At 35.2% G+C, this 24,500-nt stretch overlaps 1 protein-coding gene across 1 annotated transcript; it reads right to left on the bottom strand.

Moving 5' to 3' along the window:
• Positions 1 to 23,330: 23,330 nt before the first annotated feature.
• On the bottom strand, positions 23,331 to 24,353 carry LOC140872045 (uncharacterized). The gene has a single exon (XM_073274781.1). It carries the CDS (start codon positions 24,351 to 24,353, stop codon positions 23,331 to 23,333), a length of 1,023 nt encoding a protein of 340 aa, XP_073130882.1.
• Positions 24,354 to 24,500: the final 147 nt, after the last annotated feature.

The raw sequence follows: 24,500 nt of genomic DNA, 5'->3' as shown, positions 1-24,500 counted from the left end.
CCGGTTCCGGGTCGGACCCATCGATTCTGGGTTGGTGTTTTACCAACCCTTAACTGGCCCACCCAAGGCCGGTTCTGGTCCGAGTTGATGAACCGGAGGTTCCGGTTCGGGTTCCATTAACCGACGGGTCATGGTCCGGGTCAACCCCTGTAATTTAAAAAAAAATGCCATTTTTTTAATGCGCAGGGGTGGCGCGGCCGCGCGGCTGCTTCGCATTATTTTCTGCAAAGCGACCGCGCCTCTCACCTGCGCGCGCGCCAATGCTGCGCATTCCTTGCGCAGCAGCCGCGCGGCCGCGCAGGTGAGAGGCGCAGGCGCGCCTCCTGGGCGCTAAAGGCTTGAAGCTGAATTTTGCTGTTCAAAATTTTTTTAAAATTTTTTATAAGACATTTTTTTTAAGTAAACTAAATCAAATAGTTCATATCTCTATAATAAATATCTATTACATTTATTAAATAAATATATATTAGAATTTCAACATCTTATATTACCAATCTATTACATTTTATTCTGCTTCACTCGCATTTCCTCCCGTCGTAGTTTCGGATGTTTCTTCGGTATCATATTGGTCTTCTTCATCACTTTGAATATGTTGTGTTCGAGTAACGACTTTTGACCAATCATTGAGCAAACATTGGGCTTCCAAATTTTTCGGCCTTAAGCTAGAACGTTTCTCGTCCAATGTATTTTCTCCAATACTAAATGTTTGCTCCACATATAACTGTTGAAACCGGACAAGCTAGAATTTCTTTTGCCATTATAGACAAAATTGGATATACTTGTGTTTTTTGCGACCACCATCTCAAAATGTTGAAGTTTTCCTCATCTGTATCACTAAAATCAAAAGTAGTGGTAAAATAATTCTCAAGTTTCTGACTGGAAATTGAGGATCCTCGTAGACGTTTCGGTCGTTCCCTTAATAAAAGTTGTGTTTTAGTAAGTTTAGAAGTAACATTACTAGTTTCAGTGGATTGTGTTTCATATGAAACAATTTGTACACCATATTTGATGTTATATTCATTATAAATATCAAGTAAATGACTTTTAATATTAAACAAAATAAATGAGATAGTAGGAACCGTTTCCGCAATAGGCTCCAAAGATTCATAATATAATGTTAACATGTCGCTTAAGCCATCTAATTTAAGTTTAGGATCTAAAAAAAAAGCACATAAAAAAATTTGACAGGAATGAGCGAAAAATATTTTTCCCATTTTGTTTTCATGACGAGAATACATTGAGATAAAGTACTATCATTAGATTTAACATGTTCATGAAAAACACAAGCAATGTTGCAACAATGTGTTAAAACTAAATGTGAAGTAGTATAATAAACACCGGATAATTGGTCACTAGCATCATTAAATTTTTTTAAAATTTCACAAATACTAGTGCATATGTTCCATTGATTTGAAAACAAATAAATATTACGAGCTTGAACAAATTGATAAAAAAATGTACATAATAAATCTTTATATTCAAAAGAGGATAATAATAATTTATATGTTGAATTCCAACGAGTTGGAACATCTCGTGCAAACCGCGCTTAGGCTTCATACCATTTACTCTACAAAATTTTCCCATTGCTTCATAACTTGAGGATGTGCCCATAAATAATGAATAGCGTTCCTAATTGGTTGAATATATATGTCTAAACTTTTTAGCACATCTTGAACACACAAATTTAAAATATGAAATGTGCATCTAATATGAAAAAAATTGCCACCTAGTGATGGTTTACATACTTCAATAAGCTCACTAACTATAGAAGTATTTGCACTAGCATTATCAAAAGACATTGAAAAAACTTTGGTAGTTAGACCATATTCTTCTAAAATAACAAATATAAGTTGAGAAATATTTTGTGCCGTGTGTGATTCGTTGAAACATCTATATGCAAGCAACCTTTTTTTAATGTTCCAATTATTATCAATCCAATGACATGTAATACCCATATATGAACAACTTTGCCAATGATCACTACAAATATCGGAACACAAAGAAACTTTATTATTCAAACTATAAAATTCCTTAATTAATTCTTTCTTTTGATCGAAAACTAACTTTTTCATTGTGCGTTTGAGACTATTTCTTGGAATATGTCTAATAAAAGGATTTGCACTTATAGAAAGTCAATTTTCAAAAGATAATTTATCACTAAAACTAAAATAAAGTTGTTCAACTGCACAAAATTTAGCCGTTTCTTCCCTAAATCTAGCTTCGTTATATTTAAATAGTTGAGATTCATTACCCGATTGAGAAGAGAATGCCAGAATTTGAGTTTGAGCACGATCAATCCAAATTTCCACTGGATGATTTTTTTCGATATGTCGCGTCAAAGATCCATAACCACCTCCTAGTTTAAATTTGTAACATTTTGAACAATATTTTCATTTGGATTGCAAATCACCAGAGGGAAATGTCACCTTTTCGAAATGTTTGGTGAAGATATCGGATGTCAGGCGAGGCACCGCTCGAGTTTGTCTTTGAGAGGCCGCCGGATCGTTCATACTTTCTTGACTTGATGATGAAGTGGTTGTCCAACTTGTTGTCTTTGTTGCGCCTCTTGTCGAATTTCTTGAATTTCATCATCGGAATATTCAAGATCAAAGCCATCGACATTGAATTGAGGATACTCGATCTCGGGTGGTATGATGCTCTTTTCTTTTTCTTTTCCTTTCTCACCCCTACGACTTGATCCCGCTCCAGATATTTGTAATTGTATAAATATAAAAATAAATAAACAATTGACAATAAATCAATAATCAAAACTTGATATTTTTATAATTCAAGAAATTAGAAGGAATTGAGAATGGAGAGAATGAAAAAAAAATCGTGTAAATAAAATGAAACGGGTTGGGGGTATTAAGATAAAAATAAAAAGTATTTTTTTATATAAAAAACCCGTTTGATCCGGCGGGTCCAGCGGGCCGACCCGACTGGCCACGAACACAGGCAGTGATTTTATTCTATCAAAAACGAGTATTATATCGATCTAAACGGTGAGCCAAGGAAAGTGAAAAACATGCCTTAAACGAGAAACGAAGGAAGGAAAATCGAAGCTGGCGACGAGACGGTCGAGATTACGCGAAAACCTTGGACTTTGCCTTGGGATTTCATGTTGTGTGTGCAAGTGAAATGAACGACTATGGAGTGATGTTTCTTCAAGAACGTGAAAGTGAAGGTGAGTTTGAAGACGACTGATTGTTTCTAGGGCTTCCCGTCTACGCGCTCGCAAATAACAATTTTCTTTAAAAATTCATAACACTTAAAATACCCGGGTTAAATGCCTTAAATAAATTAAAAACACACAAATATTGCAAATAAAAAGTCATTTAACACCTTAATTTATTTTATTTTTATTTTATTCTATTTAAATAATTAAATCTCCTGATTATGCATACGGTTTACGTAAAAAAAATTCTAGGTGTTACAATATGTTTGAGTACCTCATATTGTATGAAGGAAGATTTCAACCTCTTGCTGATGAACGATATTGGGATCCACCTACCTTTGAGTTGCACCACAACTCGGTTAGACGTGAAAGAAGAAGAGCCAGTAGAGATATAACAACTCGATTGAAAAACAAGATGGATAGACCGGTAGTTAGAGAGAGACAACAACGAAGAACGAATATGTAGAAATTTTTCTAATTTTAATTTGTCACTTTCATTTTTTCTTATTATATATATTTTATCATGAAATAATTTTTTTTCATATTTTTTATTTCAGGAATATTGGATGAATGTGATATAAAGATTATATCGATATTTGAAGAAGAGAGAACCGACAACAAAGTTATATTATTTAAATAATATATGTATTTTATATTGTTGTTAGAAATTAGTTCATGTTTCTTCAAAATATGTGTTGTTTTTGTTTTCAAAAAAATAAAGGAAGGTGTATGTACATCTTCTATACTAGTAATATGATTGATAGTTAGACAATAACAATAATTGAAATATGAAAAATTCTTTAATTTTTGCACAAAAATTCTTGAAAATATAAATAAAAATGTGGATATGTATATATGTATATGTATATTTTTTTTTTTAAAAATAATTAATACCTATTATTGATCAAATTACTATGAAGACTACTAATTATTATATTTCATAATACTAGTAAAAATAAATTAAAAAATTAAGTGGGCAGACACTTAAACAAATATTCTTTCATTTTTTCGAAAACTAAAACTACATATTTAAAAAAACAAATGTTTTTTTAAAAGTATAATGAAAAAAAAATCAAGAATTTTATGTGCAATACTTTTTCAAACTCCCCTGTTAAAACTATTTAGAATATAGTAACTAATTTAAAACTAAATTAAATTTAGTTTTAAATTAGTTACTATATTCTAAATAGTTAAGCAATTTGAACTATGACTACCTCAATTATTAAATTTAGTCTTCAAAATTACTATGTTCAAAATATTATTATACAATAAAATTTAAACAATTAAATATTTTTATCAAATTACATAACAGCAATATATACAACGATTGTTTATGACAATTACAATTATGCAAATAATCATCAGTTTCACAACCGGGTGGTTTACATTTTCGCATACCTTAATGCAATACAAAACCCTCAGGATTATTTCTTCGCCTTATATGAGCGTCATCATTTTCTTCATTGCTATCATTTTTCTCATCTGAAAAAATAACAGATGAAACCATATTCCTGTCGGACGACATATTATGAAGATCAGGTTGCTGACAGTTAGAATTAAAAAGATCTGTAAAACTTTGGATATTTTTCCAAAATTGAGTCTGATAAGTGATAACCCTCGTCAACATAGATGCATTGTATAACTGTAACACCCGGAAATTTTTAATACGTAAATTTGCATGCATAATTAAGGAAAATAATTATTTAAAATTTATATTTGGGTTAAATGACATTTATATGTTATTATGTGGATTATATGCATGATTTAAATTTATGAGATCATTTAACCCGCAGTTATTGTATTTTAGATTTTTGAGAATTTTATTGAGTTAATCGCGTAGACGGGACCGTGGACGGACGAGATACCAAAATTTTTAGCCAAAAATATTTTATGAGTTTTATGAGTCTTAAAATAATATTTTAAGATATTTTGTCAAGAAAATTTTAGTATTTAGTTATATATTTATTTAAGGGTTGATTTTTAGCCAAAATAAGTCATTTTAATGACTTTATTTAAATTTTAAAAATCCCTTAATTTATAATTTCGGGATTTATGCTTTTACATCAGATTTTAATTATTAGTAATAGTTTTAATTATGATTTTATAGTATATTATCTAATTAGGTTTTGTATTTTAAGTAATTATCTAATATTTAACCCTAAACCAAATCTTTAATCAATCAAAAACCCTCCTTAGCCGCCTACCCCATATATTTCTTCATCTCCCTCACGGTTTCAGCAGAAAACAAGCCACCATAGCCGATCAACTTTTTCTTTGAGGATTTATTTGGTCGTTCGCGTCCCGGAGGCTCGTATACGCGTCTTTCTTTGTCAAATAACTAAAAAGGCATGTTTAAACTTTTTTTTTTTTACACCATATAAGCTATATACAAGTTTTTTTGTTCTAGATTCATCGAGTTCGTACTAATGCTTGGGAATTCTTTTGAGACTTTGGTTTTTATATGAGAGATTTACGTTTCTACACTTGTATGTCATGCTTTCACATTTTTTTTCATGCCATGGGTTATCCAGATTGTTGACCTACGTCTAGCAGCAGGTTTGAGGGTCTCTAGAGGCTGGTGGAACGACAGGTTAGGGCTGGAACTAAGGGTATCAGATTGGGTTCAAGGGAAGAAGATGATGGCTCATGGTTTGGGGTTTTGGGCAGGAAGGTCTCGGCTGGTTCATGCTAGGCCATGAACCAGCCGACCGATGGCAGGGTTAGGACCGACAGGACCCTGGGAAGGTCCTGCCGGCGGCGCTCCGGTCGGCCATGGCCGGAGCATGGCGGCAGAAGCCCTGGAAGGGCTGCTGCTCGCGCAGCCAAGAGGGAAGGGGAGGGGGGATCGGGTTTGGGTTGGGGGTGGGGCTGGGTCGGGCCTTGGGGGTCAGGGTCGGGTCCATAGTGTCTAGGGTCGGGTCAGGTGGTCCGGGTCCGGGTTAGGTGGGCCGGGCTCGGGTATTTTAATTTTTAAGTATTTAATGGTTTTAGTGTATTTTGGGTTTTAAAAAAAAAATAATTAGAAAATTATTTGGGCCTCTAAATAATTTTATTTGGACTTTAAATAATTTATTTAAGTTAGCCTAATAATTTTTATGGGCTTGGAAGCCCATGAGAATTATTGGGCCAGTCAGTGGATTTTTGGGCCAGTCTAGAATTTTATTTGGTTTAATTAAGTTAATGGGCTTAAATATTTTAGTTAGGCACAGTTAAGTTTAATTAATTTATTTGGGCTCAGATATGATTATTGGGCTTTTATTTAAGTTTAATGGGCTTAGAGTGAGTGATCAGCAGTCTGGACCAACCCATGAAAAGTAAATGAGTCCGGAATATATATTTAATTATTTTATGCATAAAGTTTATATTTTAAGTATAAGTATATTTATTATGAAAATAAATTAAATATATATTACGGACATATTTTCAGTGCATGCATTCATGAAATTTCTTATGTATATAATTATGTAAATGATGAGCAATAAAATATTTTGGTGAAAATTGAAGTATGTGTGACATATGGGTGGTTTTCCACCATATGATTCGGTAGTTTTACTACCATAGGGATGGTTATCCACCATATGATTCGGTAGTTTACTACCATAGGAGGTGATTTATCACCGCCATCGTACGTTGGTTTATGAGACTGATCAGTCGACACATGAGCGTCACACTTATGGATAGGACCATCTTCAGGTTTCAAAAACATTGCTCAATTATGTTATATATGATGAAGAAATAATATGTTTATGATTATGGTTATAATTCAGTTTATGATTCAGCAGTTTTATTATGTGATGAAAATATTTCCATGCATGCTCATGTACATGTATATGTATTAGTAATTATGTGATGCATTATTTTTAACCTTGTTATAAAGGATTAGACATGTTGAGCCCCTAGGCTCACTACGCTTATATGGTGCAGGTGAGACAGATGACTTTTATGTAGCTCCTATCGGTGGTGAGGACGTATGAGCTCACGGAGCAGTGGACCCCGTGACCGTCGCAGATTCTAGTTGATGTTTAAGAAACATTTATTTTATTATGCTGAGTTTTTAAACAAGTTCTTATTTTTATTATTTTAATTATGGGAATGTTGAATTATCAAACTTAGTATTTTTAGTTCTTGCATAAGGATATTTTCAGCAATTAATTAAGTTATTTTTATGTAGTAAAATTATTTCTTTTATGTTTATACATATATGTATGGGCGTATATGTATAGTATTATTTATAGATTATAAAAAAAAAAAAAATTCCGCATTTAAGTTTAAAGAGTTTTAGATGTTTCATTTGGTATCAGAGCGCGGTCCTTGGAGGGTGTCCTACTGCCACGTGAAGCTCAGAAATCCTACTACCGGTCTGTAAGTTTTAAATTGTTTTCTTATGAATTATAAGGAGCATATGTAATGATTTAAGATTTTCATGTTAGAAAAGTTTTAGAACCCTTAAGTTATGCATTGCGATTTACGTAAAGAAATATGTGGTGGTGCAGAATGCCTCCGAGACAGATGAATAGGCGAGGGGGACCTCCACCTCCACCTCCGCAGAATCCGCTTGCAGCATTGGAGCAGGCCAATGCGAATATGATGGCTGGGATTACTGCTCTGTTGGAGCAGCAGGCGGCACGTCCTAGGCTCACCCATGATGAGGATGTTGCCGAGCGGTTCCAGAAGAAGGGACCTAAGGAGTTTGTCGGCACCACTGATCCACTCATTGCTGAGGGGTGGATTCGATCACTGGAGTCCATATTTGACTACATGGGGATCACTGATGCTGACAGGGTGAAGTGTGCAGTGTATATGATGAGAGGTGATGCAGCCTCTTGGTGGGAAGGTGCGGTTCGAGGTGTGAATCTACCTACATTGACTTGGATAGAGTTCAGACGCATGTTCTATGCCAAGTATTTCACTGAGGATGTGCGCAGTCGCATGATCTGGGAGTTTATGAGTCTCCTCCAGGGAGACAAGTCTGTGGTGGATTACATCACCCAATTCGAGAGAGGGTATCGTTTCGTGCCTCTTATTGCTGACAGTGCGCCGGATAAGTTGAGGCAATTTGTGGATGGTTTGCGGGCTGACATCAAACATGACGTTCGCATGTTGGATGTCACTACTTATGAGGCGGCAGCTAGCAGAGCATTACGTTCTGAGGAAGGGAGGCGAGAGATGCAGCGAAAGTAGCAGAGTAAGAGGCAGTTTCAGCCAGGGTATCAGAGGGCGACTTCACAGCCTCCTGCGAAGAAGCCGTATACTGGGCCGTCTAAGGGCCTGAATCAGTAGGGACAGCAGCAGAGGCCTCAGGGGCATCAGCTACAGCAGCAGCAGAGGGGCGGGGCCCCTAATACTGGAGGAGTTCCGATCTGCCCACAGTGTCAGAAGCCGCACACCGAGAAGTGTTTAGTGGGGTCCAATGTATGCTATGTTTGCAAGGAGCCAGGGCATGTTTCATATAACTGCCCGAAGAGGAAGAACACCACTGGGCGGGTGATCGTCATGCAGGCTGAGAAGGCAGACCCAGATACCTCCTTAATCACCGGTATTTCCTAAACTTCTTCTTTTAAGAAATTTTTGGGAATTTACTTCATGATTTTAAATTGCATGAATTATCTGTTTGTTTGGTTAGAGTAGGATGCTCATTTTATTCGTGTTTAATTAAGAGAAATAATTTTGTAACTTGTATTGGGAGAAAAGTAAGTTTAGTATGCGATTGTTGGGATTTTCTGCGTGCAGGGAGAATTCTAGTGGGAGGAAATTCCACGTTTGCGTTGCTAGATTCAGGAGCCACGCATTCGTTTATTTGCCTAGAGTATATCAGGCGGGTAGGCATCAAGCCTGAGGTTGCTGTTACAGGTTACGATGTCACTATGCCGTCTGGTCAGATTCTTACTACCACTAGCGCCTGCAGAGATTTGGAGATGGAGTTACAGGGACATACTATCAGAGCAGATTTTGTGGTTTTACCGTTGACTGGATTCGATCTGATTTTGGGTATGGATTGGTTGTCAGTCAACGGAGCAGTGATTGATTTTCGGCAGAGGACAGTGGCAGTGAAACCAGTGGTAGGCGACCAGTTTGTTTTCTATGCATCTCCGAGCAGTGAGATCTCGCCTGTTATCTCTTATACATGTGTGAGGAAGTTATTGAGACGTGGTTGCCAGAGGTTTCTCGCCAGTGTAGTCACTTCATCAGAACCACCTAGCAGATCATTGTCAGACATAGAGGTGGTTTGTGACTTTTCAGATGTCTTTCCGGAGGACGTTTCGAGAGTCCCACCAGCTAGAGAGGTGGAGTTTAGTATTGATCTGATACCAGGTACTGTGCCTATCTCTAAGGCACCGTATCGACTTGCTCCTACTGAGATGAAAGAGTTGAAGGAGCAGATTCAAGAGTTGTTGGAGAAGGGCTTTATTCGTCCTAGCTTTTCTCCTTGGGGAGCTCCAGTGTTGTTTGTAAAGAAAAAGGATGGTAGCATGAGACTTTGTATCGATTATCGAGAGCTCAACAGGGTCATTGTGAAGAACAAGTATCCACTGCCGAGGATTGAGAATTTGTTCGATCAGTTGCAGGGAGCTTCGATTTTCTCCAAGATCGATCTGCGATCTGGCTATCATCAGTTGAGGGTGCAGATGTGACCAAGACTGCTTTCCGGACACGCTATGGGCATTACGAGTTCTTATTAATGCCGTTTGGATTGACCAATGCTCCAGCGGTCTTCATGGATCTCATGAACCGCGTATTTCAGCCGTACTTAGATCAGTTTATCATAGTCTTTATTGATGATATCTTGATCTACTCGAGGAGCATTGAGGAGCATAGACAGCACTTGCAGACAGCATTGTAGACTTTGAGGGAGCATCGACTGTATGCGAAATTCAGTAAGTGCAAGTTTTGGCTAGAGCAGGTGGCATTTCTTGGCCATATAGTTTCGAAAGATGGGATAGCGGTGGATCAGACGAAAGTGCAGGCAGTGCAGGATTGGGGAATTCCGAAGAATGCTTCAGAGATTCGCAGTTTCTTGGGTTTAGTAGGCTACTACAGGAAGTTCATCAAGGGTTTTTCTTCTATTGCAGTACCCTTGACTTCCTTGACCAAGAAAAATGCGAAGTTTATATGGAGTTCAGACTGTCAGAGGAGCTTCGATCGGCTTAAGGAAGCACTCACATCTGCGCCAGTGTTGGCAATGCCTGTTCCACACGAGGAGTTAGTGGTTTACACGGATGCGTCTAAGCTTGGGTTGGGCGCCGTATTGATGCAGAGTGACCGGGTCATTGCCTATGCGTCGAGACAGTTGAAGATTCATGAGCAGAACTATCCGACGCATGACTTGGAGCTAGCAGCAGTGGTTTTTGCTTTGAAAATCTGGAGGCACTATCTGTATGGTGAGAAGTGCAAGATTTTCACAGACCACAAGAGTCTCAAGTACTTCTTCACACAGAAGGAGTTGAACATGAGACAAAGCCGATGGTTGGAATTAGTTAAGGATTATGACTGTGACATTATCTACCATCTGGGTAAGGCTAATGTAGTGGCTGATGCGTTGAGTCGGAAGAATTCAGTGGTATCTTGTGTGACAGTTCAGTTGCCACTTCAGGAGGAGATTCAGAGATTCGAGCTGGAGTTGTACTCGAGCGGTCAGGCACCGAGTTTGGCAGTGTTAGTGGTACAGCCGAATCTTCGGAATCGTATCAGAGTTGGACAGCCTGTAGATGAGGAGTTGCAGCGATTGAGGCAGAGAGATGAAGCCAAGGACGGGCTTCTTTATACAGTTGTTGATGGTATCGTTCAGTACCGTGGTCGTATGTGGGTACCGAACGTTGATAAGTTGAGGATTGAGATCTTGACAGAGGCTCATACATCTCCGTACTCCATTCACCCCGGAAGTACGAAGATGTATAGAGATTTGCAGTCATTGTATTGGTGGCCCGGCATGAAGAGAGATATTGGCCGATTTGTATCAGAGTGCTTGACTTGTCAGCAGGTCAAGGCAGAGCATCAGCGTCCTGCAGGGTTACTTAAGCCTCTACCCATTCCGGAGTGGAAGTGGGAGAACATCACGATGGACTTTGTAGTTGGCATTCCGAGGAGTATTAGAGGACGTACAACTATTTGGATGATCGTGGATAGACTCACCAAGTCAGCTCATTTCTTGCCGGTGAGGACTACTTACTCATTGACGCAGTATGCAGAGCTTTACATCAAGGAGATTGTTAGACTGCATGGCATACCAGTGTCGATTGTATCGGACAGAGATCCGAGATTTGCGTCTGCATTCTGGAAGAGTTTGCACACAGCTTTGGGGACTCGGCTATTATTCAGTACAGCGTTCCATCCCCAGACAGATGGTCAGTCGGAGAGGGTGATCCAGATTCTTGAGGATCTACTGAGAGCTTGTGTCATTGATTTTCAGGGCTCTTGGGAGACTAGACTGCCATTAGTGGAGTTTACCTATAACAACAGTTTTCAGTCGTCCATAGGTATGGCTCCTTATGCAGCTCTCTACGGGAGGAGATGTAGATCGCCAGTGCATTGGGATGAGGTTGGCGAGAGGATTTTACTTGGTCCCGAGATTGTACAGCAGACTGCCGATATTGTGACACAGATATGGGATCGTATAAGGACAGCTCAGAGTCGTCAGAAGAGTTATGCTGATACTCGACGACGAGATCTTGGGTTTGTAGTAGGTGATCATGTGTTTTTGAAAGTATCACCTATGAAAGGGGTGATGAGATTTGGTCGCAGAGGCAAGTTGAATCCGAGATATATTGGGCCATTTGAGATCTTTGAGAGAGTTGGCACTTTGGCATACCGTTTAGCACTACCGCCAGGGCTTGCAGCAGTGCACAACGTTTTCCATGTATCCATGCTTCGGAGATACATCTCTAATCCGACGCATGTGTTGGATTACGAGCCTTTGCAGTTAGCACCAGATCTAGCATTTGAGGAGAGGCCTGTTCGTATCTTAGCCAGAGATGAGCGGAGATTGAGGACGCGGGTCATACCGATGGTCAAAGTCCAGTGGCAGAATCATTCCGAGGAGGAAGCCACTTGGGAGACCGAGGCAGACATGAGGACTCGCTACCCGGAGTTATTCGAGTAAGCACTTTAATTTCGAGGACGAAATTCAATTTAAGGGGGGAAGAATTGTAACACCCGAAAATTTTTAATACGTAAATTTGCATGCATAATTAAGGAAAATAATTATTTAAAATTTATATTTGGGTTAAATGACATTTATATGTTATTATGTGGATTATATGCATGATTTAAATTTATGAGATCATTTAACCCGCAGTTATTGTATTTTTAGATTTTTGAGAATTTTATTGAGTAGATCGCGTAGACGGGACCGTGGACGGACGAGATACCAAAATTTTTAGCCAAAAATATTTTATGGGTTTTATGAGTCTTAAAATAATATTTTAAGGTATTTTGTCAAGAAAATTTTAGTATTTAGTTATATATTTATTTAAGGGTTGATTTTTAGCCAAAATAAGTCATTTTAATGACTTTATTTAAATTTTAAAAATCCCTTAATTTATAATTTCGGGATTTATGCTTTTACATCAGATTTTAATTATTAGTAATAGTTTTAATTATGATTTTATAGTATATTATCTAATTAGGTTTTGTATTTTAAGTAATTATCTAATATTTAACCCTAAACCAAATCTTTAATCAATCAAAAACCCTCCTTAGCCGCCTACCCCATATATTTCTTCATCTCCCTCACGGTTTCAGCAGAAAACAAGCCACCATAGCCGATCAACTTTTTTTTTGAGGATTTATTTGGTCGTTCGTCGTCCCGGAGGCTCGTATACGCGTCTTTCTTCGTCAAATAACTAAAAAGGCATGTTTAAACTTTTTTTTTTACACCATATAAGCTATATACAAGTTTTTTTGTTCTAGATTCATCGAGTTCGTACTAATTCTTGGGAATTCTTTTGAGACTTTGGTTTTTATATGAGAGACTTACGTTTCTACACTTGTATGTCATGCTTTCACATTTTTTTTCATGCCATGGGCTGTCCAGATTGTTGACCTACGTCTAGCAGCAGGTTTGAGGGTCTCTAGAGGCTGGTGGAACGACAGGTTAGAGGCTGGAACTAAGGGTATCAGATTGGGATCAAGGGAAGAAGATGATGGCTCATGGTTTGGGGTTTTGGGCAGGAAGGTCTCGGCTGGTTCATGCTAGGCCATGAACCAGCCGACCGATGGCAGGGTTAGGACCGGTAGGACCCTGGGAAGGTCCTGCCGGTGGCGCTCCGGTCGGCCATGGCCGGAGCATGGCGGCAGCAGCCCTGGAAGGGCTGCTGCTCGCGCAGCCAAGAGGGAAGGGGAGGGGGGATCGGGTTTGGGTTGGGGTTGGGGCTGGGTCGGGTCTTGGGGGTCAAGGTCGGGTCCGTAGTGTCTAGGGTCGGGTCAGGTGGTCCGGGTCCGGGTTAGGTGGGCCGGGCTCGGGTATTTTAATTTTTAAGTATTTAATGGTTTTATTGTATTTTGGGTTTTTAAAAAAAAATAGTTAGAAAATTATTTGGGCCTCCAAATAATTTTATTTGGACCTTAAATAATTTATTTAAGTTAGCCTAATAATTTTTATGGGCTTGGGAGCCCATGAGAATTATTGGGCCAGTCAGTGGATTTTTGGGCCAGTCTAGAATTTTATTGGGTTTAATTAAGTTAATGGGCTTAAATATTTTAGTTAGGCACAGTTAAGTTTAATTAATTTATTTGGGCTCAGATATGACTATTGGGCTTTTATTTAAGTTTAATGGGTTTAGAGTGAGTGATCAGCAGTCTGGACCAACCCATAAAAAATAAATGAGTCCAGAATATATATTTAATTATTTTATGCATAAAGTTTATATTTTAAGTATAAGTATATTTATTATGAAAATAAATTAAATATATATTACGGACATATTTTCAGTGCATGCATTCATAAAATTTCTTATGTATATAATTATGTAAATGATGAGCAATAAAATATTTTGGTGGAAATTGAAGTATGTGTGACATATGTGTGGTTTTCCACCATATGATTCGGTAGTTTTACTACCATAGGGGTGGTTATCCACCATATGATTCGGTAGTTTACTACCATAGGAGGTGATTTATCACCGCCATCGTACGTTGGTTTATGAGACTGATCAGTCGACACATGAGCGTCACACTTATGGATAGGACCATCTTTAGGTTTCAAAAACATTGCTCAATTATGTTATATATGATGAAGAAATAATATGTTTATGATTATGGTTATAATTCAGTTTATGATTCAGCAGTTTTATTATGTGATGAAAATATTTCCATGCATGCTCATGTACATGTATATGTATTAGTAATTATGTGATGCATTATTTTTAACCTTGTTATAAAGGATTAGACATGTTGAGCCCCTAGGCTCACTACGCTTATATGGTACAGGTGAGACAGATGACTTTTATGTAGCTCCTACCGGTGGTGAGGACGTATGAGCTCACGGAGCAGTGGACCCCGTGACCGTCGCAGATTCTAGTTGATGTTTAAGAAACATTTATTTTATTATGCTGAGTTTTTAAACAAGTTCTTATTTTTATTATTTTAATTATGAGAATGTTGAATTATCAAACTTAGTATTTTTAGTTCTTGCATAAGGATATTTTCAGCAATTAATTAAGTTATTTTTATGTAGTAAAATTATTTCTTTTATGTTTATACATATATGTATGGGCGTATATGTATAGTATTATTTATAGATTATAAAAAAAAAAAAAAAAATTCCGCATTTAAGTTTAAAGAGTTTTAGATGTTTCAATAACCCACCATATGGCCCTGCATTTTCAATCCACCAGATGACCCTGCTTTGTATAACCTACCAGATGACCTTGCATTTTCAAACCCACCAGATGGTCTTGCATTGTCATACCAACCAGATGACCTAGGAACAGACCCCAATGATGACTGATGCGAATCAGGAGAAGGCGTATTGAAATTTTGAGAAAGATTATTTTATCCGGCAACAAATATTTGTATGGATATGGCCGGAAACAAACCCCATTCACTGTAGGCGATATACAATAATGCGCTCATATATATATATATATATATATATATACATATATATATATATATATATACCATTTAAAATAATCATCATCAGTCTGCCTAGATTTGCCATGTCGTTCACTTTGGAAAACATACCACAACTTTCTATTTCAAAAAGTAATAGCATTTTCATGATTTTCCTTCCAGTCTGTGTTGCGATGGCCTATTCTAGTGATATTGCGAAGGTCATTGTTGTCAAGTGCAGGTCCTGTAATAGATTGACACATTTTGAATTGCCTCAACACTCGATTAGAGCGACGCATCTCCACAATTTCAAAGCAGAAAAGATGACAAACACATCGCCAGATATTATTATCGTACGAATCAATTGTTGTTCTTAAATATGAATCTTTTTTGTTGTAAACTATCCAGTTAAACTGCAAAACATAAAAACTCAATGTTAGTAAAAAATATTAAAATGAATTTAATTTTTGAAAAGTTTAAATAATTCAATACTACACCTCATTATATTCATACGATCAAAACAGTCTCTTATAATTCTAACAATATGTTTTGGTGAAAGAGTGTAACTAAACATATTTTTCCACCTACAATGAAAAAAATATGATTAAAAATCCGAAAAAATTTATTTAAAGTTTCTATTATGATAATAAATGTTAAACATTACCGTGCAGCATAGGGAACAAATGGAATGATTTCACTGACTGAATTTTTAGGCACGATAAGAAATAAACCATTCGAATCAGGGTAAGCACATTTAATCCCGCTTCATGCTCATATCTGTCATTAATAACAAATAAAGTTAAACAAAAGTACACGTGGTCTTAGACAATCATAATATATTATACGTACAGGATATATAGAGACACAATATTATAGATTTTCCTACATGTGTTGCATAACTTGCATTGAATTTATTAAAACTTGCATTGCATAACTCACGATATAGGAATGCTAAACTGCACTCCCCCAACTGTAAGATTTGACTCGATCAATATTCCGGAGTATTGCAAAAACATAAGTCTAGTCTACCCTCCTTGATAATCTGGAAGCATTATTCCTCCAATAATCATCATTACTACTTAATGGCTATATTTTACGCATCTATCTCTGAACTATTATCTTCAATAGGTACAGACATGCAATGTTCATATAAAGTGGTCATCGATAAGTGATCACCTTTGATATGCGATGTTAATTACATAAATCCCAAAAAAATCGAGATATATATGTTGTCATTCTTCAACGTTGTGTGAACCATTTGTACTAGTTATATTCTCACCATCAATAGGCAAACCCCAAATTAAAACATCTTGTAATGTGATGGTTGCTTCATCACATTTAAAATAGAACGCGTGTATTTCACATCGTCATCGTTCAACAAAAGCAATAATCAAATGATTATCATAAACTCAAAATTCACATTGCAAAACTCCATAAAATCCCACATGATTTAATACGCAATGACACGGGTATGTAAGCGATTCTCAATATATAACATTCAAATAAGATTGTCTGATCATTTAGCTCTAACAATATCGTTAAAAAAAATGTTGACAAAATATGTGTCGCTTGTAAATATAGTACATTGAGATTTTTCGGCTCTCAATTTGTTGTCATCCTAAAAAAATATATATTGACAATAGTTAATTAAGAGAAAAATTAGTAATATAAAATCACGTAGTTAAATGAATACCACTAATAATAAAAAATCATAACGTGTTTCTTTTTTCAACAGTTTCTTTAACAATCTCTCCTCTCTCGATATTGTGATACACTTTTCTTGTAAAATAGATGTGCACTTCAAATCCGAAAACATTCGAATTTAAAGCATCTTTGGCCAAAAAAGAATGATCGAAAACAGGTCACGAAAAATTTTCAGAGAACGCGTGATATGCTGCAGCGTCCGTTGCAGTAAACAGCGGACCCATTTATTTTGCAGGGTCCGTTGTTACTGACAGAACTCTCGATGCCAAAGTAATTTTGAAATTAAATTTTTTTTTAAATTTTTTTAAAAAAAACCGACGAGATAAATTATAAACAATTAATTATCGGTTTCAAAGGCACAAATCTCAATGAAATAAACTGAATAATTAAAGCTTCCAGTAAGACAATAGAATTAAAGTGAAAAAATTGATTTCTTTGACTTATTTTGTTCAAGCTCTTTTATTTAGTCCTTGAGTGACAGTCGACAATTTCAACGGGGTATATAATATTTAAATTATATATATATATATAAATATATATCCATCTCTTGGGCACCAAATGAAGCCAATTAAATTGGTGGTTATAGATTTTTTTTAACAAAATTGTGAAAAAAAACAATAATTACTTATTTTTAAAAGTTATAAGCATACCTAGGTTGTTTGAGATATCCAATTCCACATTCTACACAATTGAGATTTGATTGTTGATTTATATGATTATTATCCCATCTAAAAGTTAGGGATTTCATGCCTAAAAGTTTGGGATGGAATCTAAAAGTTTCCACAATCAATATATTAATATAAATATATCTTTATTTTAATGCTATAAGATTTTGGAATGGTTTGGAAATCTGAGCTTTGTTCGTTTATTTTCTCCAAAATGCTATGATTTTTTATGGGGTAGTCAAATATGTTTGGATCGATATATTCGATTTAGATGAATGAATTTGATTCTGAAAAAAAATCGGATGATGAATTTGATTGACACTTTTTTTCTTGTCTTTTTTAATATGATCGTGGAAATCACAACCACTACCATTTGATAAATTGATGTATTAACGTGATAGTCACTAACCTCTGTTAGTTAAATAAAGCACATTGCATAAACTCTGTACGACAGACTCGTCCGAAAAAAATGTTGATATGAAAAATCAAAATTCTAGTCATTAGTTAAACGTTTATTTACTCCACCAATTTAGACAACCTCATATGTCAAATAAAATCCATAATATAATTACACTGAAATATATGATTTGATATAAAATCGATTTGAAATTCAGTTCAATATTCTTCTATCCAAGTAAATCTAAAAATTTAAAATCAATCAATTTTAAAATTATCAATCCAAGAACATAATATCATTTTAAATTTGGTTGTAGAATATATCTTCATCCAATTTTTACATTCCTATAAATCTATCCATTGCTATAAATTAAGGAAAGACTCTAACAGTAAATATTTTGATGTATTAGATAAGGGGAGTGTTATTTACACTCCAAAAAGTGTTGATCACACTTCATCTTCTATATGCAATTTATAATTAGACAAATTTGTCCTTAAACTAACTTTTCTTACATTTTAAATTTTTTATTTACTTTAAAAAAAACTCAAAATGCAATATTTTTTTGTATATCAACAACTAAAATTTAATATTTTAAAAAACTATCATAATTTTTTTTATCATATCTAAATAAAATAAATAATATCAAAAACATATTTTGATCTAAAAATGTGATATTATAAATATTTTATATCATATTTTAATATGAACACAAAATATTGGTAAATCGTAAACTCACAAAAATGTAAATATTGGGATATAAAACATTTTAATTTACCAAAAATTTATAAAATTTAAAGCTTAAAAAAATACAAGTTATATTACAATTTGAGATTAAAAATAATGTTGTATGTATATTATGTTTTATAATATTTAATAAAAATATCAATTGATTATCTACGTTATATTTATAAGATAATTTATAGTTTTAATTATATCAATTTTATGTAAATAAATAATAAATATTAAATTTTATATATATATTTTTTTATTTTTTTTATGAAGAATGTTGTTTGAAAAATATTTCAACTAATTTGATCGATGATATATTATTTTAATTTTCATTTTATAGAAATATATCATTTATAAGATATTATGATTAATTAAATATATATATATATATTTAAAAGTATAATGAAAAATAAGAAGATATGAAATAACATATTTAAAACGTTAGAATTAGCTAAGTTACATATCTTGTTTCAAATAATCGTAAATAAATAAAATAGTACGTTAATTAAGATTAAAAATGTTATAAAATAAAGGATAAACTAATCAAAGAATATGCAAAGAAAACAAGTAAATTCAATATATCAAAAGTATTACATAAGTGACCTATTTATAGGTACAAGAAATTCTCGAGTATGGTAACTATGCAATTACAAGGAATTGATATTATCTTGATTCTTTACCATCTCTTGAAGATTTGTTCGATCACCCAAATCTTTGACATCCATAATATTGTAACACTCCCCCTTGGATGTCATTCGACGGATGTGCCTCGTTAAAACCTTACTAGGAAAAATCCAATGGGATAAAAATCTAGTGAAGGAAAAAGAGTACAACATCCCTCATTATTGCTAAACTGCCTCGTTAAAAACCTTGTCATGAAAAACCACTTGGGAAAAATCATGGACTAGGGAAAAAGAGTGCAGTTTGGATTAACTCCCCCTGTTGCAAACATCACTTGAAATCTCTAAGTTGCCGCATTCCGATTTTGTACACCAATTTCTCAAAAGTTGATGTGGGCAATGATTTTGTGAAAAGATCGGCAAGGTTATCACTTGAGCGAATTTGTTGAACTTCAATATCACCTTTCTTTTGCAAATCATGGGTGAAAAAGAACTTGGGGGATATATGCTTTGTCATATCACCTTTGATGTATCCATCTTTCAGTTGAGCAATACAAGCCGCATTGTCTTCGTAGAATATTGTAGCCAAGTTTTTAGTAGAAGACAAGCCGCATTCCTCTTTAATATGATGAATCATCGATCTCAACCAAACACATTCTCGACTGGTTTCATGGATTGCAAGTATTTCTACATGATTTGATGAGGTAGCGACCATGGTTTGCTTCGTAGATCTCCAAGATATAGTTGTTCCACCATAAGTAAATAAGTACCCAGTTTGTGATTTTCCTTTATGTGGATCAGATAGATACCCAGCATCTGCATAACCAATCAATTGCAAATTACAAGCATTAGAGTAAAATAAACCCAAATCATGAGTGCCCTGAAGATATCTAAATAAATGTTTAACTCCATTCCAATGCCTTCGTGTAGGAGAAGAACTATATCTTGCCAACAAATTTACAGCAAATGATATGTCCGGTCTAGTACTATTAGCAAGATACATCAATGCACCAATTGCACTAAGATATGGTACTTCTGGACCAAGTAGTTCTTCTTGCTCATCACGAGGTCGAAAAATATCTTTTTCCACATCAAGAGATCGAACAACCATGGGCGAACTCAATGGATGGGCTTTATCCATATAAAATCAATTCAACACTTTTTCTGTATATGTGGATTGATGAACTAAAATTCCATCTGCCAGATGTTCAATTTGTAAACCAAGACAAAATTTTGTTTTGCCTAAGTCTTTCATCTCAAATTCCCTTTTCAAGACATCAACTGTCTTTTCAAGTTCTTCGGGACTTCCAATGATATTTAAATCATCGACAAATACAGCAATAATGACAAACTTTGATCCATTCTTTTGAATAAAAACACATGGACAAATTGGATCATTTTTGTAGCCTTCTTTCAACAAATAGTCGCTAAGTCTCTTGTACCACATGCGCCCAGATTGTTTTAGTCCATACAAGGATCTTTGTAGTTTAATGGAGCAAACATTTGCAAAATTTGAAGCAAATGCTTCTGATATCTTAAATCCTTCAGGAATTTTCATGTAGATATCATTATCAAGTTTTTCATACAAATATGCAGTAACAACGTCCATAAGACGCATTTCAAGTTTTTCTTGTGCGGCCATGCCAAGAAGATATCGGAATGTAATTGCATCCATCACAAGAGAGTACGTCTCTTCATAATCAATACCGGGTCTTTGAGAAAAACCTTGTGCTACTAATCGAGCTTTGTATCTAGTCACTTCGTTTTTCTCATTTCGTTTTCGTACAAAAACCCATTTACAACCCACGGGAATTACCCCTTTTGGTGTTTGGACAACAGGTCCCAAAACCTCACGTTTTGCTAGTGAGTTTAACTCTTCTTGTATTGCCATTTTCCAATTTGGCCAATCATGTCTATTACGACATTCAGTAACAGATTTAGGATCTAGATCATCATCTTCATTAACAACATCAAATGCCATGGCATATGCAAACTTATTGTCGACAATAATTTCTGCTCGATTTAATCGTTTTCCCGTTTTGACATAATTTATCGAGATCTCTTCATTGTCAAGTACTTGAACTTCATTGGGGATTTGATGATCAACTTTTTCAGAGTTATCAATCAATGAATCAGATATCTCAATATGTGGATTCATATTATTTGATCCTTTTCTTTTTCGTGGATTTTTGTCTTTGGATCCAATTGGTGTACCACGCTTGAGTCGAGCAATTGACTCATCATTTGATATTTCTTTGGGAACATCAATATGTGCTGGAGCATTAGCAGCCGGTAAGTATGACTTAGTCACCCTTTTCACATCACTAAATGCATCAGGTAATTTATTTGCAATATTTTGCAAGTGGACTATTCTTTGAACTTCAAGTTCACATTCACTTGTCCGATGATCAAATTGATGTAGTGATGCATTCCAAGTTAATTCACTTGGTGATCTCATATTTTCTCCCCCTAATGTTGGAAATTTTGTTTCATCAAAATGACAATCGGCAAATCGTGCCGTGAAAATATCTCCCGTCGTGGGCTCTAAATATTTGATAATCGATGGAGAATCATATCCCACATATATTCCCAATCTCCTTTGAGGACCCATTTTAGTGCGTTGTGGTGGACTAATTGGAACATACACCGCACACCCAAAAATTCTTATATGGGAAATATTAGGCTCTTGGCCAAAAACTAATTGTAAAGGGGAGAATTCATGATAACTAGTAGGTCTGATGCGTATAAGTGTTGCTGCATGCAAAATAGCATGTCCCCAAACTAACGTGGGGAGTTTCGTTCTCATCATTAATGGTCTAGCTATTAATTGGAGACGTTTAATCAATGACTCAGCGAGACCATTTTGTGTATGAACATGAGCAACAGAATGTTCAACAATTATCCCAATTGACATGCAATAGTCATTAAAAGTTTGAGATGTGAATTCACCGGCATTATCAAGACGAATCCTCTTAATGGGATATTCTGGGAATTGTGCTCTTAATCGAATTATTTGAGCCAATAATCTAGCAAACGCTAAGTTGCGAGATGATAGTAAACATACATGTGACCATCTTGTTGATGCATCAATCAAAACCATAAAATATATAAATGGTCCACATGATGGGTGAATTGGTCCACAAATATCACCTTGTATTCTTTCCAAAAATGTAGGTGATTCAATACCAACTTTAGTCGGTGAAGGCCTAATAATTAATTTGCCTTGAGAACATGCATCACATGAGAATTCTTTAAAATTTAGAACCTTCTTGTTCTTTAATTGATGCCCATGTGAATTCTCTATAATTTTTCGCATCATTGTAGAACCAGGATGTCCCAAACGGTTATGCCAAGTCATAAACGTATTCATATTAATGACTTTCTGGTCAACTGTGGCATTTATCTCTACTACATTTATTTTTGTGTAGTATAAGCCAGAAGTAAATGTCGGTAATTTTTCAACAATGTATTTCTTTCCCGACATTTCTTTCGTAATAAAAAGATATTCTTTTCCTTCCTGGCTTACAGTCTCAATATGATATCCATTCCGTCGGATATCTTGAAAGCTCAATAAATTCCTTTGAGACTTAGGAGAGAATAATGCATTATTGATAATAAAATTTGTCCCTCCATGTAATATAATATTTGCTCTTCCGGAGCCTTCAATAATGTTTGTACTACCACAAATTGTGTTGACATTACTTTTTCTCATTTGCAAATATGAGAAATATTTATCCTTCTTAAATATAGAATGCGTTGTCGCACTATCAACAAGACATAAATCTCCATCATTGACTTCATGTCCAAAGTCCATATTCTATTCAAAATAATAGAATTAATAAGAATAAAAAAATTCATAATAAAGACAATATGAAATAAATAACTTTTATTCATAATAAAAACAATTAAACCAACTTAATATTGTCTTAAATAAAAATAACTCAAAAACATTAAATAAATCAAAACATATAACTAAACGATAGATAAAATATTTAATAATTCTGCACGCTGCCATCTCCAATCAAATGATCAATTCTCCCATCTGGGTCTTCAAAGAAATCAGAGACATCGAAAGGTGCTGAGAAGGATGAGACTTGGCTTAAATCTTCACCTTGATAAATAAAATTAGTCTTTATATCTCTTGCCTTTTCTTTTGATGCTTGGTAGAGATCAACAAGGTGTTTGGGCGTACGACAATTTTGATACCAATGCCCTTTTATTCCACATCTATAGCACTCATTTTCTGATTTCTTTGGCATATTATTTTGACCAATTTCAACTTTCTTTGCTTGGCCATTACCCCATTTTTGATAATTTGTATTCTTTTGATTGATATGACTATAGTCACGTGGCTCTTCATGCCCACGATTATACGGATGAAAGCGTCCTCGACGGCGCTCACGTCCACGTCCACGTCCACGTCCACGGTCACGGCCACGTCCATGACCATGACCACTACCACGACCAAATTCGGTCTTATTTTGTTTTCTTTTTTCATCATGCATCGCCACATTCACTTCAGGGAATGGGTTGGCTCCAGTGGGACGGATTTCATGATTTTTCATCAATAATTCATTATTTTGCTCAGCCACAAGTAAACATGAAATCAATTCAGAATATTTTTTGAAGCCTTTCTCTCTATACTGCTGTTGCAGGAGAACATTAGAGGCATGAAACGTGGAATATGTTTTTTCCAAAAAATCATCATCAGTTATTTTTTCTCCACACAATTTCAATTGTGAACTGATGCGAAATAATGCAGAATTATATTCACTTACAGACTTAAAATCTTGTAAGCGCAAATGCATCCAATCATAGCGTGCTTTTGGAAGAATCACCGTCTTTTGATGGCTATATCTCTCTTTCAAATTATTCCACAGATCAAGAGGATCTTTTATCGTCAAATGCTCAATTTTCAAACCATCATGAAGATGGTGACGAAGGAATATCATAGCCTTTGCACGGTTTTGCGGTGATTCATTATTTTCATCTTTGATTGTATTTTCAATACCCATAGCATCTAGATGTATTTCAGCATCTAGTATCCAAGAGAGATAATTCTTGCCGGAGATATCAAGAGCGGTAAATTCAAGCTTTGAGATATTCGCAATGATGAAATCTAAAAAAAAAAAATTAGAATCATATAATATTCATCATTAAAA

The sequence above is a fragment of the Henckelia pumila genome, unplaced genomic scaffold, assembly GCF_033568475.1.
Source record: "Henckelia pumila isolate YLH828 unplaced genomic scaffold, ASM3356847v2 CTG_461:::fragment_3, whole genome shotgun sequence".
Taxonomy (NCBI): Eukaryota; Viridiplantae; Streptophyta; class Magnoliopsida; order Lamiales; family Gesneriaceae; genus Henckelia; species Henckelia pumila.
Note: the sequence above shows the minus strand (reverse complement) of the source record. Positions and strands in the feature narration are given on the sequence as shown.

Bases quoted from the DNA above. Each gene is read 5' to 3' on its own strand.
- LOC140872045 (XM_073274781.1), bottom strand. From the start codon at position 24,353: ATGGGTATTGAAAATACAATCAAAGATGAAAATAATGAATCACCGCAA.